This window comes from Triticum dicoccoides, chromosome 1A, assembly GCF_002162155.2.
Source record: "Triticum dicoccoides isolate Atlit2015 ecotype Zavitan chromosome 1A, WEW_v2.0, whole genome shotgun sequence".
Classification (NCBI taxonomy): Eukaryota; Viridiplantae; Streptophyta; class Magnoliopsida; order Poales; family Poaceae; genus Triticum; species Triticum dicoccoides.
Genome location: NC_041380.1, coordinates 12,533,910 through 12,552,257, shown reverse-complemented (window position 1 = coordinate 12,552,257; position 18,348 = coordinate 12,533,910). Strand labels below are relative to the sequence as shown.

The window sequence follows — 18,348 nt, the reverse complement described above, 5'->3', positions numbered from 1 at the left end:
AAGCCCCCGAATGGGAGGTTTGCTCTCCACTCGGTAGGATTTTTATATACTTAGGCGAGCACTGGGCTGCAGCTAAGCCCCCGAGTGGGAGTCTGGCTCACCACTCGGTAGGATTTTCAAATACTTAGGCGAGTACTTGGACTGCAGCTAAGCCCCGAGTGGGAGGTTTGCTCTCCACTCGGTAGGATTTTTATATACTTAGGCGAGTACTTGGACTGCAGCTAAGCCCCCGAGTGGGAGGTTTGCTCTCCACTCGGTAGGATTTTTGTATACTTAGGCGAGCACTGGGCTGCAGCTAAGCCTCCGAGTGGGAGGTTTGCTCTCCACTCGGTAGGATTTTTATACACTTAGGCGAGCACTGGGCCGCAGCTAAGCCCCCGAGTGGGAGTCTGGCTCTCCACTCGGTAGGATTTTTATATTCTTAGGCGAGCACTGGGCTGCAGCTAAGCCTCCGAGTGGGAGGTTTGCTCTCCACTCGGTAGGATTTTTATACACTTAGGCGAGCACTGGGCTACAGCTAAGCCTCCGAGTGGGAGTCTGGCTCGCCACTCGGTAGGATTTTCATACACTTAGGCGAGCACTGGGCTGTAGCTAAGCCTCCGAGTGGGAGTCTGGCTCACCACTCGGTAGGATTTTTGCAAACTTAGGCGAAACGGATTCGCAGCCAAGCTACCCGCTGGGGGATTTGTATGCAAACAAAAGTGACGGCAATTACAGGAAGAACTGGGACACTCTTGTCTTTGATAAAAATAAACTACAGAAGTTTTTCTTATTACACCTCATCCGAGTGAGAATTCAAGTGTGAAATGGGCGGAGTAGTTCTGCATTCCAAGCTCGTGGCTCGTCGATCCGACGATCAACATTGTAGAGATGATATGCTCCATTGTGGAGGACTCTGGTGACGATGAAGGTGCCTTCCCAAGTAGGAGCAAGTTTGTGTGGTTTCTGTTGGTCCACTCGGAGGACCAAATCTCCTTCTTGGAAGGCTCGGCTCTTCACATTTCTTGCATGGAATCAACACAAGTCTTGCTGGTAGATGGTCGATCTGATCATAGCCATTTCCCTCTCCTCTTCTAGGAGGTCGACTGCGTCTTGCCGGGCTTGCTTTGCTTCGTCTTCGTTATAAAGCTCGACTCTGGGGACGTTGTGAAGTAGATTACTCGGCAGGACGGCTTCGGCTCCGTAAACCAGAAAGAATGGCGTTCTTCCAGTCGACCGGTTCGGGGTGGTCCTCAGTCCCCACAAAACTGACGGAAGCTCGTCGACCCAAGCGCCTGCTGCGTGCTTGAGATCACGCATCAGTCAAGGCTTCGGTCCTTTTAGAATCAGACCATTTGCTCTTTCAGCTTGTCCATTCGACTGGGGATGCGCGACCGACGCGTAGTCGACTCGTGTGCCTTGAGAGGCGCAAAAAGCTCTGAACTTGTCTGAATCGAAGTTTGACCCATTGTCAGTGATGATGCTATGCGGGACCGCATATCTGAATATCAACTCTCTGATGAAACTGATAGCAGTGCTAGCATCAAGATTTTTGATAGGCTTGGCTTCAATCCATTTGGTGAACTTATCGACTGCCACAAGCACATGTGTGAATCCGCTCCTGCCTGTTCTCAGTGGGCCAACCATGTCCAGTCCCCAAACAGCGAAGGGCCAGACGAGTGGAATGGTCCTCAGAGCCAATGCTGGCTTGTGCGACATGTTGGAGTAGAACTGGCAGCCTTCACACTTGTCGACTATCTCTTTCGCCATTTCGTTTGCCCTGGGCCAGTAAAAACCCGCTCGGTATGCTTTGGCCGCGATGGTCCGAGAGGACGCATGGTGACCACAGGTCCCCGAGTGGATATCATCAAGGATTATCTGACCTTCTTCTGGTGTTATACACTTCTGACTGACTCCAGTCGTGCTTTCTCTATACAACTATCCCTTTATGACTGTGAAAGCTTTAGATCGACGGACGATCTGTCGAGCCTCTTCTTCGTCCTCTGGAAGTTCTTTCCTCACTACAAGAAATATGTCAACTTATGACCTTCTATCAGTGACCCTCGAAGAATTGGTCATAAATTTATGACCATTTTAGACCAATTGGTCAAAAGCTGTTCAGGGGGCTCCAAACCCTAAACCATTGCGACCATTTTGGTCAGAAAGGTCGTAATTTCCTTACACGAAATGGTCACAAAGCAAACAGTGCTAGTCCGCTGCCTTATTTCTAGTTGTTAATGACCAATATAGATGGTCATAGCCTTATAGATTGTGGTGGATTGTGATGACTAGGCGCCATCTCATCAGTTTTGCCTATGTGTCATGTCCATGTGGCAGTTTTTTCCCTAGGTTGTGAAGCAACCTATATTTCTATCATTCCCAAAATTCCCAAAAAAATCTCATAAATTCTTTGGGGCATATCTTCATCAAATATGTAAAAATCCTTCCTTGCCTAGTTCAAAACTAATTCAACAATATTCATTTTCCTATTCTGTTCACAACAACACTTTATGAAGGAAGTGCTATTTATATATTCTTGATTGCCCTCGGAATTTTTGGGCACTCTTTCCTATCCAAATCATTACCGCATGACAAAATTCAGCTCCATTTGCCTAGCAAATCTTCTTCGGCAAATTTCCAAAGTTTTTGTCCACCTAGAAGCATTGTGAAGGAAGTACCTTTTTTATATCTCTAAATGACATGAAATTTATACAGTTCCTTCATATGCCCAAATTTTCACCCTCCTCCAAATTGCAGCTCAGTCAAATCATCTATGTGAGCCCAGGTTCAATTTATATTTTATGGCCAAATTGGCACGTTGCAAAGCAAGTGTTATATAGACCCGTCCTATTACCCTCAAACTTTTCGGGCACTCTTCCATACCCAAATCATTGCCACATGATAATATTCAGCTCAATTTTCCTAGTAAATCTTTCTCGGGAAATTTCCAAAGTTTCTACCTCGAGAGAAGCTTTGTGAAGTAAGTACTAGCTAGGCTTACCCAAATGATCTGAAAATTTACCAGCGCATGACTATACCTAAGTAACTTACCTGCACCAATTTTGAGCTCATTTCATTCATCCAATCTCTCTCACTAGTTTTCCCAAGTTTCTGTCCATGGAAGAGCATTGTGAAGGAAGTACTACTTTGGCATGTCCAAATGGTATCAATTTTCTACAATGCTTTCCTATGCCTAAATAACCATCCTCCACAAAATTTCAGCTCACTCCATTCATTATTTTGAGCCCAGCTTCAACATTCATATTTTTGTCCAGCGTGGTACTTTGCAAAGCAAGTACCACCTAGGATCCTCCTTTTGAGCTCAAAATTTGTGAAGACATTCTCCTTAGTAGATGATCATCCTCAGCCAAAACTCACGCCCATTGGCCGTGTGCATTTCCCGTACCGCTAATCAAACACTTGGCTGCTAATTCATGTTTGAGCATCGATCGGTCTCCTCGTGAGAATCTTATATTGTAATTTTCTTCCTAGCACCAACCCGGGGAGTGCCCAACCCACTAGACATGCCTAGGCCACCCAGAACACATGGCAACATTACGGTCACGCGGTGACCACGCGACGGGCATGCGAGTTTACGCGCTCTAGAGTTGGGGCCCTCGGCCACCGCCCAACCCTCGACGTATCGCCACCAAACCATGTATTTATGATTAAATAGGTCCTTATGTAACTAGAAATGATTTTTGGAAAAATAAATAGCAAACTATGAGGCAGCTGCAGTTCAAATTTGACCCGCTTCCAACTGAATCGGCGGAAATTTGTCTTTTTCACGAGAGGTGGATCAAAAAATTTTACACCCAACCATTTTGTCAACTATGCATTAAATATGGCCTAGTATTTTATAAAAATTATTTGGTCCAATTTTGCAACAATTATTTGGTAGTTCCTTCACAAAAAAAACCTCCTTTCGGGCACTCAAAAAATGGAAAATGGTTTTTTCATCCAACGAAAATGAAAACTTCCTTAGACAACATTGTTTGCCATTCCAATATGCACTCTTGTGCACAATATGATATCATTGGAACAAACTATGCCATGAATGTGGCCATAAGATTGATCATTTGGCTTGAAAGCCATTGATCTCCACACATGATAGCTCGTTTCTGAGAACACTTTTTTATAATAATTACCGTATTACAATTTTGTTATTTTTCCTAGGAACATGGCCACATATGATGACACAATGCGAAGGTTTCCCAATTTTTTGATATTTTTTAATTTTTTATGCCCGTTTCAAAATGCGGTCAAAACGGCGGGAATGACCGTTCCTAGCTAGTGGTTGAATCTTGGAATTTTGTTGGTGTTTCTCTAATTAAAAAGATACTTATGTAACTAGAAATGATTTTTGGAAAAAATAAATAGCAAACTATGAGGCAGCTGCAGTTCAAATTTGACCCGCTTCCAACTGAATCGGCGGAAATTTGTCTTTTTCACGAGAGGTGGATCAAAACTTTTTACACCCAACCATTTTCTCAATTGTGCATTAAATATGGCATAGTATTTTAGAAAAATGATTTGGTCCAATTTTGCAATAATTATTTGGGAGGTCCTTCACAAAAAAACCTCCTTTTGGGCACTCGAAAAATGGAAAATGGTTTTTTTGTCCAAAGAAAAAGAAAACTTCCTTAGGCAACATTGTTTGCCATTCCAATATGCACCCTTGTGCACAATATGAGATCATTTGAACAAACTATGCCATGAATGTGGCCATAAGATTGATCATTTGGCTTGAAAGCCATTGATCTCCACACGTGATAGCTCGTTTCTGAGAACACTTTTTTAAAATAATTGCCATATTACAAGTTTGTTATTTTCCTAGGAACTTGGCCACATATATGACACAATGCGAAGGTTTCCCAATTTTTTGAATTTTTTTGAATTTTTTATGCCCATTTCAAAATGCGGTCAAAACGGCGGGAATGACCGTTCCTAGCTAGTGGTTGAATCTTGGAATTTTGTTGGTGTTTCTCTGATTAAAAAGATACTTATGTACCTAGAAATGATTTTTGGAAAAAATAAATAGCAAACTATGAGGCAGCTGCAGTTCAAATTTGACCCGCTTCCAACTGAATCGGCGGAAATTTGTCTTTTTCACGAGAGGTGGATCAAAACTTTTTACACCCAACCATTTTCTCAATTGTGCATTAAATATGGCCTAGTATTTTAGAAAAATGATTTGGTCCAATTTTGCAATAATTATTTGGGAGGTCCTTCACAAAAAAACCTCCTTTTGGGCACTCGAAAAATGGAAAATGGTTTTTTCATCCAAAGAAAATGAAAACTTCCTTAGGAAACATTGTTTGCCATTCCAATATGCACCCTTGTGCACAATATGAGATCATTTGAACAAACTATGCCATGAATGTGGCCATAAGATTGATCATTTGGCTTGAAAGCCATTGATCTCCACACGTGATAACTCGTTTCTGAGAACACTTTTTTAAAATAATTGCCGTATTACAAGTTTGTTATTTTCCTAGGAACTTGGCCACATATGATGACACAATGCGAAGGTTTCCCAATTTTTTGATTTTTTTTGAATTTTTTATGCCCGTTTCAAAATGCGGTCAAAACGGGGGGTATGACCGTTCCTAGCTAGTGGTTGAATCTTGGAATTTTGTTGGTGTTTCTCTGATTAAAAAGATACTTATGTACCTAGAAATGATTTTTGGAAAAAATAAATAGCAAACTATGAGGCAGCTGCAGTTCAAATTTGACCCGCTTCCATCTGAATCGGCGGAAATTTGTCTTTTTCACGAGAGGTGGATCAAAACTTTTTACACCCAACAATTTTCTCAATTGTGCATTAAATATGGCCTAGTATTTTAGAAAAAAAATTTGGTCCAATTTTGCAATAATTATTTGGGAGGTCCTTCACAAAAAAACGTCCTTTTGGGCACTCGAAAAATGGAAAATGGTTTTTTCGTCCAAAGAAAATGAAAACTTCCTTAGGCAACATTGTTGGCCATTCCAATATGCACCCTTGTGCACAATATGAGATCATTTGAACAAACTATGCCATGAATGTGGCCATAAGATTGATCATTTTGGCTTTAAAGCCATTGATCTCCACACGTGATAGCTCGTTTCTGAGAACACTTTTTTAAAATAATTGCCGTATTACAAGTTTGTTATTTTTCCTAGGAACTTGGCCACATATGATGACACAATGCGAAGGTTTCCCAATTTTTTGATTTTTTTTGAATTTTTTATGCCCGTTTCAAAATGCGGTCAAAACGGCGGGCTTGACCGTTCCTAGCTAGTGGTTGAATCTTGGAAAACTTTTGGTGTTTCTCTGATTAAATAGATACTTATGTACCTAGAAATGATTTTTGTAAAAAATAAATAGCAAACTATGAGGCAGCTGTAGTTCAAATTTGACCCGCTTCCAACTGAATTGGCGAAAATTTGTCTTTTTCACAAGAGGTGGATCAAAACTTTTTACACCCAACCATTCTGTTAATTGTGCATTAAATATGTCCTAGTATTTTAGAAAATTGATTTGGTCTAATTTTGCAACAATTATTTGGTAGTTCCTTCACAAAAAACCTCCTTTCAGGCACTCAGAAAATGATTAAAAATAGCTAGAAAGATCAAAAATGCATAGAAATTGGTCCTTATCCATAAAATGTGGTCTAACTCTAGTGAAAATTTGTGTGGTGCCATTTTGCAAAATATTTTGAATAGCTACTTCACAAAATCCCTCTATTTTTAGTACTTAGACACTTTTTTAAATCACTGCTTTTTCGACCAATCAGGACTCTTCCCACGGATCGATGACATGGCACCCATCCATCCATCCATCCATCTCTCCATCCCACATCCATCCATCCATCCATCCATCTACAGAAAAAAAGGAACATAAAATGAAAAAGAGATACCCCCACCCGCAGCCCAAACCCTAGGTCAGATCCCATCGACTCCCCCCCATCGCACCCCTCCTGTCCTCGCAGCCGCCGCCACCTCCTCCCTCGATCCATTCCTCTCCCCGGCCTCCTTTCCCCGATCCAGTTCTCTCCACGCCGCTCCCACCCACCGCCGACCTCGCAGCCCTCCTCACCATCGCCGCCGACCTCGTCCCTCCCTCCCCTCACCATCTCTCCCTACCCTATGCCCCAGATCGAGTCGAGCAGGTCGGCCGACGCGCTAGGGTTCCATTTGGTCAGCTCCGTGCCGGCTCTCCGGTTGGCCGCCCGCCCGACGATGGATCTCCTGCCGCTCTCCCACCAGGCGCTCTTCGCGACCGTCCGATCCGCGGACGCCGAGGCCGTGCGCCGCCTCCTGGCCGTCGCCGAGGAGTCCGCGCTCTACGTCGCGGCGGAGGCCGGTGCGCTCGAGGTCGTGCACCTCCTCCTCCCGCTCTACGACCTCGAGGCCGCCAAGCTTCGCTCCCGCCTCGACCTCGATGCCTTCCACGTCGCCGCCAAGCAAGGGCACACCAGTGAGCCCCTCTTCTCGCTCGATTAGTAGCTCGGGGTCTTCTTCAAGTTCACCTGCGGGGTGAGTTGCCCGAGCATTGTGCCACCCGTCCTAGCTGCATGTTTAAACTTCGCAGTAGGTTCTCTCCTGAGCATTATCCGATGCAGGATATGTCATCCGTACGCGCTGTGCTTTGATCTTCTTGGTTCTAGCAGTTACGTTGTTTTCGAGTGGATTTAGGCACTGCCTGTTAGATACAGTGCTTTGGATTCCCCAGTCGCGTCAGGCGATGGGTTGCATGCTGATGATTACTGCTAGGTCCATGCTAGTGATTATTTTGTATGGATCATGATACTGGCGTTCCTTCTTTTTTTGCAAGTACTTTTTGGGCAAGTCGATAGACTCCGTTGCTCCATCTGTACATAATTCTGTTTGTGTTCGTTGTAGTGGTAATTATGGCTTTAATAGTTATTGAAGATTGCACCTGTAAATCCAGATCTACTTGGATCCTGGTGGCTTCTTTTGCCAAGCAATATCATGTGCTTATTAGTTGCAAGCTGTATTGGTTTGCTCTGCTGCCATGTTAATTCTTTGTTTCCCCTTTGTGTTAACCACCTTGTGCTGTTGTACAGATACTTTATTGAGAAATTGTCAGTTAACAGTATTTTTCTTCTAGGCCATCGGGGGATCTCTGGCGGCAGCACAAGGAGCAGAGCAGCGGAACAGCAGCACTGGCACGGGCTTATATATTGTTGGCTTGTAGCATAAACTATTGGAACGATAGCATAAATTGTTCAGCGTCTTGACGCACTAATGCAATCGTACTGACAATTGGTAGTAACCAAAATCGTATAAAGGCAGTCTGCTCTCTCTTTAAATTATATTTCATAAACTATATTGAACCACTGCAGCTGCTATAGATTTGAGATTCACATCTTTTTACATTGCCTGCTCTAGGAAGTTACTGTCGTGTAGTTAGTCTTCTTGCACTGCATTTGTACAATTGTATATTCTTGCCACTACTAGGTGATTCCTTGAATTATTCAGTCTGTTGTAACATACCAGTTTGATGGAATGCCTATGGTCTAAGGAGATAAACATTGGTATCCAGAATATATCTACCTAAAGCAACAGGCACAAAACATGCATATCCCTTTAATCTGCATTAGTGCGTCTAAGTGGTTAGTGTATTGTAAGCTCCATCCATGGAGCAGTGAAATAAGCTGACGCTGTATAACGTGCAGCTAGCTTGTTGTTTAGACATTTTCCTGTTTTTAAGTATTACTTTTCTCTACATCTTTGAATTGGATCGTCGATCTTTCCTGGAGTCGATTTTGTGCTAGAGCTTCTAAAACTAACCAGTCCAGGGAAGAACTTCTTTCTTATCTTCATACATTCTGGACCTTTTCACTACCCTCAATTCAGTTTCTACAACACGACAATTTTAAAAATGCTAGTCGAGCAATCTTTTAGAAAGCATAATGCTAGTGGGATCTACTCGGTTCATGCTTACTTTGGTCTGCATGACAGTCCTATACGAAGTGCAATTTTGTACTGCTTTCTTCAAGGTTTAGGGTCCAGGCATATGGCTCACTGTTCGTACTGTCCCAATGCAGCAGCTTCAGCTTCGCCTGCTAGTCGTCTGCGCCGGATGCCGCGCCCGGGGCCGCTGGTGGCCTCGAGGGCGACGCCCAGGCTAAGGCATACGAGGGCGCACCACCACCGTATGACAGGACCAAGCGCATGGTCATCCCTGACACGCTGAAGTACGTCAGCGTTGGACTGCCTTCTAGATCTTGGCGTGTGTCTTGTATGTGTGTTTGATGTTGACGTTGCTTGTGGTTTTGCAGGGTTATGAGGCTGCAGCCTACGCACAGGTACTGCCTCCTCGGCCAGCTCTCCAAGGAGGTCAGATGGAACTACGCTGACACCATCAGGGTAAGCTATTTCATTGTGTTGTTTCTTCAGTGCTCACTAGTTGCTAGTGTTCGACTGCTACCAGTGCGTTAAGATTAGTCTTTTATAATTGTTTTCTTGAGGATGAGTTACTAGGGCTATTCAGGCCATGACTCGAAATTGTAATTATTTTCTTGAGGATGGGCAATCTTGTATAGCTGAAAGTGATACATTCTTTGAAAACTCAGCTTCTACTATTCACCTTGTAGATTTTTTATTCTGCAACATATTTGGTTTTGTCTGATAAAAAAATTGGTCATGCTCACGAGCAGTATATATGCACTTGGTTGGTTCATTGTTGGCAGTTTAGCTACACAAACTGACTGACATTGCACAATAAAATGTAGCAGATTTGCTAGCAATCCTTCTTTCTCTCGTGTAGAAGTACATGCTATCTAACGTGAGCAAAATCATTGCGTAACTACAGGTACATCATATGACTAATTTACACAGAATACTGATACTCGACCCCATGCATTCAGTTTCAGAACTTGAAACTAATTAACCTGTGGAAACTAACCTGACTAGTAGCTTCTCTGGCTTCCAGTTTACAACTTCTAGGATATCAATCATTCATTCTCAAGTTGCTGCTGGCAGCTACAAGTCGCCTTTTTCTGGAATTTTCATGTTCTTTTTTTGTGCGTATATGCCTTCCTCTTCGATTTCGAGCTTGTGATTGAGGTCAATTGATGGTGGTGGTTGTGCGATGCAGATGTTCGGGATGGCGGAGAAGGAGATGGAGTACCGGGTCGAGCTTTTCAACCGGTGAGTGATGAGCCTTCTAGCTGCTGTACTACCACCAGTCCACCACCTGGGTGGGGCTTGTGAGATCAGATCGCTTGTGAGATCAGATCGCTGGTTGATGCAATGAATTGTGGTTATTGCAGGCAAATTTGGGGCTGAGGAAAGAAGACGAGGAGCAACTTCTCTCTGGTCTGGTCGTTGGAACTTCAGGACAAGGTACGTAGCATCCGCATCTCCCTTCCTCTCTTTCTCTGCTTACAAATGCCGCTAAATTAAGGAATATTTGATGCAAATCCTGGCTGTGTAAGGAATTCAAGAGGGATTTGTATGAACAAGTCCAGTTTTTTTAGTTAGTACCAAACAGAGAAGATGCGATCCAGATTGGCCAATTTTGCTGCTACCACATGGATTTGTATCTATGCAACCATCTTCCTACTGTTTGTGTTGTTTGGATTGCAAGAAATTCAGCTTTGGGTGACCTGCACTTAGTTTAATTTCTTTGAATAATCAACCGTATTGTTTCTGTATTGTTTGCCTGTTGTATTGTTTCTCACTCATGATTGATCTACTGCCAGGTGAAGGTTTTCAAATGTTGAAGGAGGAGGACAATAGGAACTTCTGTGATGTCTTGTTATCTATTTTCTTTTCTTTGTTGTAGAATAGTTCTGTTTGGCACTTACTGGTTGGATGTAAAGATATGTACTGCTAGAATGAATGCATGTAACTATATTTTGGGCTCCTATAATATTGTTGGGTTTCGTAGTAATTTCAAAAAAATTCCTACGCACACGCAAGATCATGTGATGCATAGCAACGAGAGGGGAGAGTGTTGTCTACGTACCCAATGCAGACCGACTGCGGAAGCGCTGACACGACATAGAGGAAGTAGTCGTACGTCTTCACGATCCAACCGATCAAGCACCGAAACTACGACACCTCCGAGTTCGAGCACACATTCAGCTCGATGACGATCCCCGGACTTCGATCCAGCAAAGTGTCGGGGAAGAGTTCCGTCAGCACGACGGCGTGGTGACAATCTCGATGCACTACAGCAGCAGGGCTTCGCCTAAACTCCGCTACAGTATTATCGAGGAATATGGTGGCTGGGGGCACCGCACACGGCTAAGGAATAGATCACGTGGATCAACTTGTGTGTTCTAGGGTGCCTCTACCTCAGTATATAAAGGACCAAAGGGGGGGAGGCTGGCTGGCCACAAGGGGTGCGCCAGGAGAGTCCTACTCCCTCTGGGAGTAGGATTCCCCCCCCCCCCCAATCCTAGTTGGAATAGGATTCGCGGAGGGGGAAAAGAGAGAGAGGGGGCCGGCCACCTCTCCTAGTCCTAATAGGACTAGGGGAAGGGGGAGGCGCACTGCCCATGTAGGGCTGCCTCTTCTCTTTTCCACTAAGGCCCATCATGGCCCATTTAGCTCCCGGAGGGTTCCGGTAACCTTCCCGGTACTCCGGTAAAATCCCGATTTCACCCGAAACACTTCCGATATCCAAACATAGGCTTCCAATATATCAATCTTTATGTCTCGACCATTTCGAGACTCCTCGTCATGTCCGTGATCACATCCGGGACTCCGAACAACCTTCGGTACATCAAAATGCATAAACTCATAATATAACTGTCATCGTAACCTTAAGCGTGCGGACCCTACGGGTTCGAGAACAATGTAGACATGACCGAGACACGTCTCCGGTCAATAACCAATAGCGGGACCTGGATGCCCATATTTGCTCCTACATATTCTACGAAGATCTTTATCGGTCAGACCGCATAACAACATACGTTGTTCCCTTTGTCATCGGTATGTTACTTGCCCGAGATTCGATCATCGGTATCCAATACCTAGTTCAATCTTGTTACCGGCAAGTCTCTTTACTCGTTCTGTAATACATCATCTCACAACTAACATATTAGTTGTCATGCTTGCAAGGCTTATGTGATGTGCATTACCGAGAGGGCCCAGAGATACCTCTCCGACAATCGGAGTGACAAATCCTAATCTCGAAATATGCCAACCCAACATGTACCTTTGGAGACACATGTAGTACTCCTTTATAATCACCCAGTTATGTTGTGACGTTTGGTAGTACCCAAAGTGTTCCTCCGGTAAACGGGAGTTGCATAATCTCATAGTTATAGGAACATGTATAAGTCATGAAGAAAGCAATAGCAACATACTAAACGATCGGGTGCTAAGCTAATGGAATGGGTCATGTCAATCAGATCATTCAACTAATGATGTGACCTCGTTAATCAAATAACAACACTTTGTTCATGGTTAGGAAACATAACCATCTTTGATTAATGAGCTAGTCTAGTAGATGCATACTAGTGACACTTTGTTTGTCTATGTATTCACACATGTATTATGTTTCTGGTTAATACAATTCTAGCATGAATAATAAACATTTATCATGATTATAAGGAAATAAGTAATAACTTTATTATTGCCTCTAGGGCATATTTCCTTCAGTCTCCCATTTGCACTAGAGTCAATAATCTAGATTACACTGTAATGATTGTAACACCCATGGAGCCTTGGTGCTGATCATGTTTTGCTCGTGGAAGAGGCTTAGTCAATGGGTCTGCAACATTCAGATCCGTATGTATCTTGCAAATCTCTATGTCTCCCACCTGGACTAGATCCTGGATGGAGTTGAAGCGTCTCTTGATGTGCTTGGTCCTTTTGTGAAATCTGGATTCCTTTGCCAAGGCAATTGCACTAGTATTGTCACAAAAGATTTTCATTGGACCCGATGCACTAGGTATGACACCTAGATCGGATATGAACTCCTTCATCCAGACTCCTTCGTTCGCTGCTTCTGAAGCAGCTATGTACTCCGCTTCACATGTAGATCCCGCTACGACGTTTTGTTTAGAACTGCACCAATTGACAGCTCCACCGTTTTAATGTAAACACGTATCCGGTTTGCGATTTAGAATCGTCCGGATCAGTGTCAAAGCTTGCATCAATGTAACCTTTTACGATGAGCTCTTTGTCACCTCCATATACGAGAAACATATCCTTAGTCCTTTTCAGGTATTTCAGGATGTTCTTGACCGCTGTCCAGTGATCCACTCCTGGATTACTTTGGTACCTTCCTGCTAGACTTATATCAAGGCACACATCGGGTCTGGTACACAGCATTGCATACATGATAGATCCTATGGCTGATGCATAGGGAACATCTTTCATATTCTCTCTATCTTCTGCAGTGGTCGGGCATTGAGTCTTACTCAACTTCACACCTTGTAACACAGGCAAGAATCCTTTCTTTGCTTGATCCATTTTGAACTTCTTCAAAATCTTGTCAAGGTATGTTGTTTGTGAAAGTCCAATTAAGCGTTTTGATCTATCTCTATAGATCTTTATGCCTAATATGTAAGCAGCTTCACCGAGGTCTTTCATTGAAAAACTCTTATTCAAGTATCCCTTTATGCTATCCAGAAATTCTATATCATTTCCAATTAGTAATATGTCATCCACATATAATATCAGAAATGCTACAGAGCTCCCACTCACTTTCTTGTAAATACAGGCTTCTCCGAAAGTCTGTATAAAACCAAATGCTTTGATCACACTATCAAACCGTTTATTCCAACTCCGAGAGGCTTGCACGAGTCCATAAATGGATCGCTGGAGCTTGCACACTTTGTTAGCTCCCTTTGGATCGACAAAACCTTCCGGTTGCATCATATACAACTCTTCTTCCAGAAATCCATTCAGGAATGCTGTTTTGACATCCATCTGTCAAATTTCATAATCATAAAATGCGGCAATCGCTAACATGATTCGGACGGACTTAAGCATCGCTACGGGTGAGAAGGTCTCATCGTAGTCAATCCCTTGAACTTGCCGAAAACCTTTCGCGACAAGTCGAGCTTTGTAGACAGTAACATTACCATCAGCGTCAGTCTTCTTCTTAAAGATCCATTTATTCTCAATTGCTTGCCGATCATCGGGAAAGTCAACCAAAGTCCATACTTTGCTCTCATACATGGATCCCATCTCAGATTTCATGGCTTCAAGCCACTTTGCGGAATCTGGGCTCACCATCGCTTCTTCATAGTTCGTAGGTTCATCATGATCTAGTAGCATGACTTCCAGAACAGGATTACCGTACCACTCTGGTGCGGATCTTATTATGGTTGATCTACGAGGTTCAGTAGTATCTTGATCTGAAGTTTCATGATCATTATCATTAGCTTCCTCACTAACTGGTGTAGGTGTCACTGAAACAGTTTTCTGTGATGTACTACTTTCCAGTAAGGGAGCAGGTACAGTTACCTCGTCAAGTTCTACTTTCCTCCCACTCACTTCTTTCGAGAGAAACTCCTTCTCTAGAAAGGATCCATTCTTAGAAACGAATGTCTTGCCTTCGGATCTGTGATAGAAGGTGTACCCAACAGTCTCCTTTGGGTATCCTATGAAGACACATTTCTCCGATTTGGGTTCGAGCTTATCAGGTTGAAGCTTTTTCACATAAGCATCGCAGCCCCAAACTTTAAGAAACGACAACTTTGGTTTCTTGCCAAACCATAGTTCATAAGGTGTCATCTCAACGGATTTTGATGGTGCCCTATTTAACGTGAATGCGGTCGTCTCTAAAGCATAACCCCAAAACGATAGCGGTAAATCTGTAAGAGACATCATAGATCGTACCATATCTAGTAAAGTACGATTACGATGTTTGGACACACCATTACGCTGTGGTGTTCCGGGTGGCGTGAGTTGCGAAACTATTCCACAGTTTTTCAAATGTACACCAAACTCGTAACTCAAATATTCTCCTCCACGATCAGATCGTAGAAACTTTATTTTCTTGTTACGATGATTTTCAACTTCACTCTGAAATTCTTTGAACTTTTCAAATGTTTCAGACTTATGTTTCATTAAGTAGATATACCCATATCTGCTTAAATCATCTGTGAAGGTGAGAAAATAACGATATCCGCCACGAGCCTCAATATTCATCGGACCACATACATCGGTATGTATGATTTCCAACAAATCTGTTGCTCTCTCCATAGTACCGGAGAACGGTGTTTTAGTCATCTTGCCCATGAGGCATGGTTCGCAAGTACCAAGTGATTCATAATCAAGTGGTTCCAAAAGTCCATCAGTATGGAGTTTCTTCATGCGCTTTACACCGATATGACCTAAACGACAGTGCCACAAATAAGTTGCACTTTCATTATCAACTCTGCATCTTTTGGCTTCAACATTATGAATATGTGTATTACTACTATCGAGATTCAATAAGAATAGACCACTCTTCAAGGGTGCATGACCATAAAAGATATTACTCATATAAATAGAACAACCATTATTCTTTGATTTAAATGAATAACCGTCTCGCATTAAACAAGATCCAGATATAATGTTCATGCTCAATGCTGGCACCAAATAACAATTATTTAGGTCTAATATTAATCCTGAAGGTAGATGTAGAGGTAGCGTGCCGACCGCGATCACATCGACTTTGGAACCGTTTCCCACGCGCATCGTCACCTCGTCCTTTGCCAGTGCCCGCTTATTCCGTAGTCCCTGTTTCGAGTTGCAAATATTAGCAACAGAACCAGTATCAAATACCCAGGTGCTACTACGAGCTCTAGTAAGGTACACATCAATAACATGTATATCACATATACCTTTGTTCACCTTGCCATCCTTCTTATCCGCCAAATACTTGGGGCAGTTTCGCTTCCAGTGACCAGTCTGCTTGCAGTAGAAGCACTCAGTTTCAGGCTTAGGTCCAGACTTGGGTTTCTTCTCCTGAGCAGCAACTTGCTTGCTGTTCTTCTTGAAGTTCCCCTTCTTCTTCCCTTTGCCCTTTTTCTTGAAACTAGTGGTCTTGTTAACCATCAACACTTGATGCTCCTTCTTGATTTCTACCTCCACAGCTTTCAGCATTGCGAAGAGCTCGGGAATAGTCTTGTTCATCCCTTGCATATTATAGTTCATCACGAAGCTCTTGTAGCTTGGTGGCAGTGATTGGAGAATTCTGTCAATGACGCAATCATCTGGAAGATTAACTCCCAATTGAATCAAGTGATTATTATACCCAGACATTTTGAGTATATGCTCACTGACAGAACTGTTCTCCTCCATCTTGCAGCTATAGAACTTATTGGAGACTTCATATCTCTCAATCCGGGCATTTGCTTGAAATATTAACTTCAACTCCTGGAACATCTCATATGCTCCATGACGTTCAAAACGTCGTTGAAGTCCCGATTCTAAGCCGTAAAGCATGGCACACTGAACTATCGAGTAGTCATCAGGTTTGCTCTGCCAGACGTTCATAACATCTGGTGTTGCTCCAGCAGCAGGCCTAGCACCCAGCGGTGCTTCCAGGACGTAATTCTTCTGTGCAGCAATGAGGATAATCCTCAAGTTATGGATCCAGTCCGTGTAATTGCTACCATCATCTTTCAACTTTGCTTTCTCAAGGAACGCATTAAAATTCAACGGAACAACAGCACGAGCCATCTATCCACAATCAACATAAACAAGCAAGATACTATCAGGGACTAATTTCATGATAAGTTTAAGTTCAATTAATCAAATTACTTAAGAACTCCCACTTAGATAGACATCCCTCTAATCTTCTAAGTGATCACGTGATCCAAATCAACTAAACCATAACCGATCATCACGTGAGATGGAGTAGTTTTCAATGGTGAACATCGTTATGTTGATCATATCTACTATATGATTCATGCTCGACCTTTCGGTCTCCGTGTTCCGAGGCCATATCTGCATATGCTAGGCTCGTCAAGTTTAACCTGAGTATTCTGCGTGTGCAAAACTGGCTTACACCCGTTGTAGATGGACGTAGAGCTTATCACACCCGATCATCACGTGGTGTCTGGGCACGACGAACTTTGGCAACGGTGCATACTTAGGGAGAACACTTCTTGATAATTTAGTGAGAGATCATCTTATAATGCTACCGTCAATCAAAGCAAGATAAGATGCATAAAAGATAAACATCACATGCAATCAATATAAGTGATATGATATGGCCATCATCATCTTGTGCTTGTGATCTCCATCTTCGAAGCACCGTCGTGATCACCATCGTCACCGACGCGACACCTTGATCTCCATCCTAGCATCGTTGTCGTCTCGCCAATCTTATGCTTCCACGACTATCACTACCGCTTAGTAATAAAGTAAGGCATTACATCGCGATTGCATTGCATACAATAAAATGACAACCATAAGGCTCCTGCCAGTTGCCGATAACTCGGTTACAAAACATGATCATCTCATACAATAAAATTCAGCATTATGTCTTGACCATATCACATCACAACATGCCCTGCAAAAACAAGTTAGACGTCCTCTACTTTGTTGTTGCAAGTTTTACGTGGCTGCTACGGGCTTAAGCAAGAACCAATCTCACCTACGCATCAAAACCACAACAATAGTTTGTCAAATAGACTCCGTTTTAACCTTCGCAAGGACCGGGCGTAGCCATACTTGGTTCAAGTAAAGTTGGAGACAGTCGCCCGCAAGCCACCTATGTGCAAAGCACGTCGGGGGAACCGGTCTTGCGTAAGCGTACGCGTAATGTTGGTCTGGGTCGTCTCGTCCAACAATGCCGCCGAACCAAAGTATGACATGCTGGTAGGCAGTATGACTTATATCGCCCACAACTCAATTGTGTTCTACTCGTGCATATAACATCAACATAAATAACCTAGGCTCTGATGCCACTGTTGGGTTTCGTAGTAATTTCAAAAAAATTCCTACGCACATGCAAGATCATGTGATGCATAGAAATGAGAGGGGAGAGTGTTGTCTACGTACCCAACACAGACCGACTACGGAAGCGCTGACACGACGTAGAGGAAGTAGTCGTACGTCTTCATGATCCAACCGATCAAGCACCGAAACTACGGCACCTCCGAGTTCGAGCACACGTTCAGCTCGATGACGATCCCCGGACTCCGATCCAGCAAAGTGTCGGGGAAGAGTTCCGTCAGCACGACGGCGTGGTGACGATCTCGATGCACTACAGCAGCAGGGCTTCGCCTAAACTCCGCTACAGTATTATCGAGGAATATGGTGGCTGGGGGCACCGCACACGGCTAAGGAATAGATCACATGGATCAACTTGTGTGTTCTAGGGTGCCTCTACCTCAGTATATAAAGGACCAAAGGGGGGAGGCTGGCCGGCCACAAGGGGTGCGCCAGGAGAGTCCTACTCCC

At 43.5% G+C, this 18,348-nt stretch overlaps 1 protein-coding gene and 1 long non-coding RNA gene across 2 annotated transcripts; both read left to right on the top strand.

Moving 5' to 3' along the window:
• The first annotated feature begins 7,200 nt into the window (after positions 1 to 7,200).
• Positions 7,201 to 7,464, top strand: LOC119349832 (ankyrin repeat-containing protein At2g01680-like). Its single transcript, XM_037617928.1, has one exon. It carries the CDS (start codon positions 7,201 to 7,203, stop codon positions 7,462 to 7,464), a length of 264 nt encoding a protein of 87 aa, XP_037473825.1.
• Positions 7,465 to 10,100: 2,636 nt separating this feature from the next.
• LOC119314471 lies at positions 10,101 to 10,742 on the top strand. The gene is made up of 3 exons (XR_005152449.1): positions 10,101 to 10,137; positions 10,260 to 10,332; positions 10,692 to 10,742. It is a non-coding gene; the product is annotated as an uncharacterized LOC119314471 (long non-coding RNA).
• Positions 10,743 to 18,348: the final 7,606 nt, after the last annotated feature.

Excerpts from the sequence above, each read along its gene's own strand:
- LOC119349832 (XM_037617928.1), top strand. The coding sequence starts at position 7,201 with ATGGATCTCCTGCCGCTCTCCCACCAGGCGCTCTTCGCGACCGTCCGA.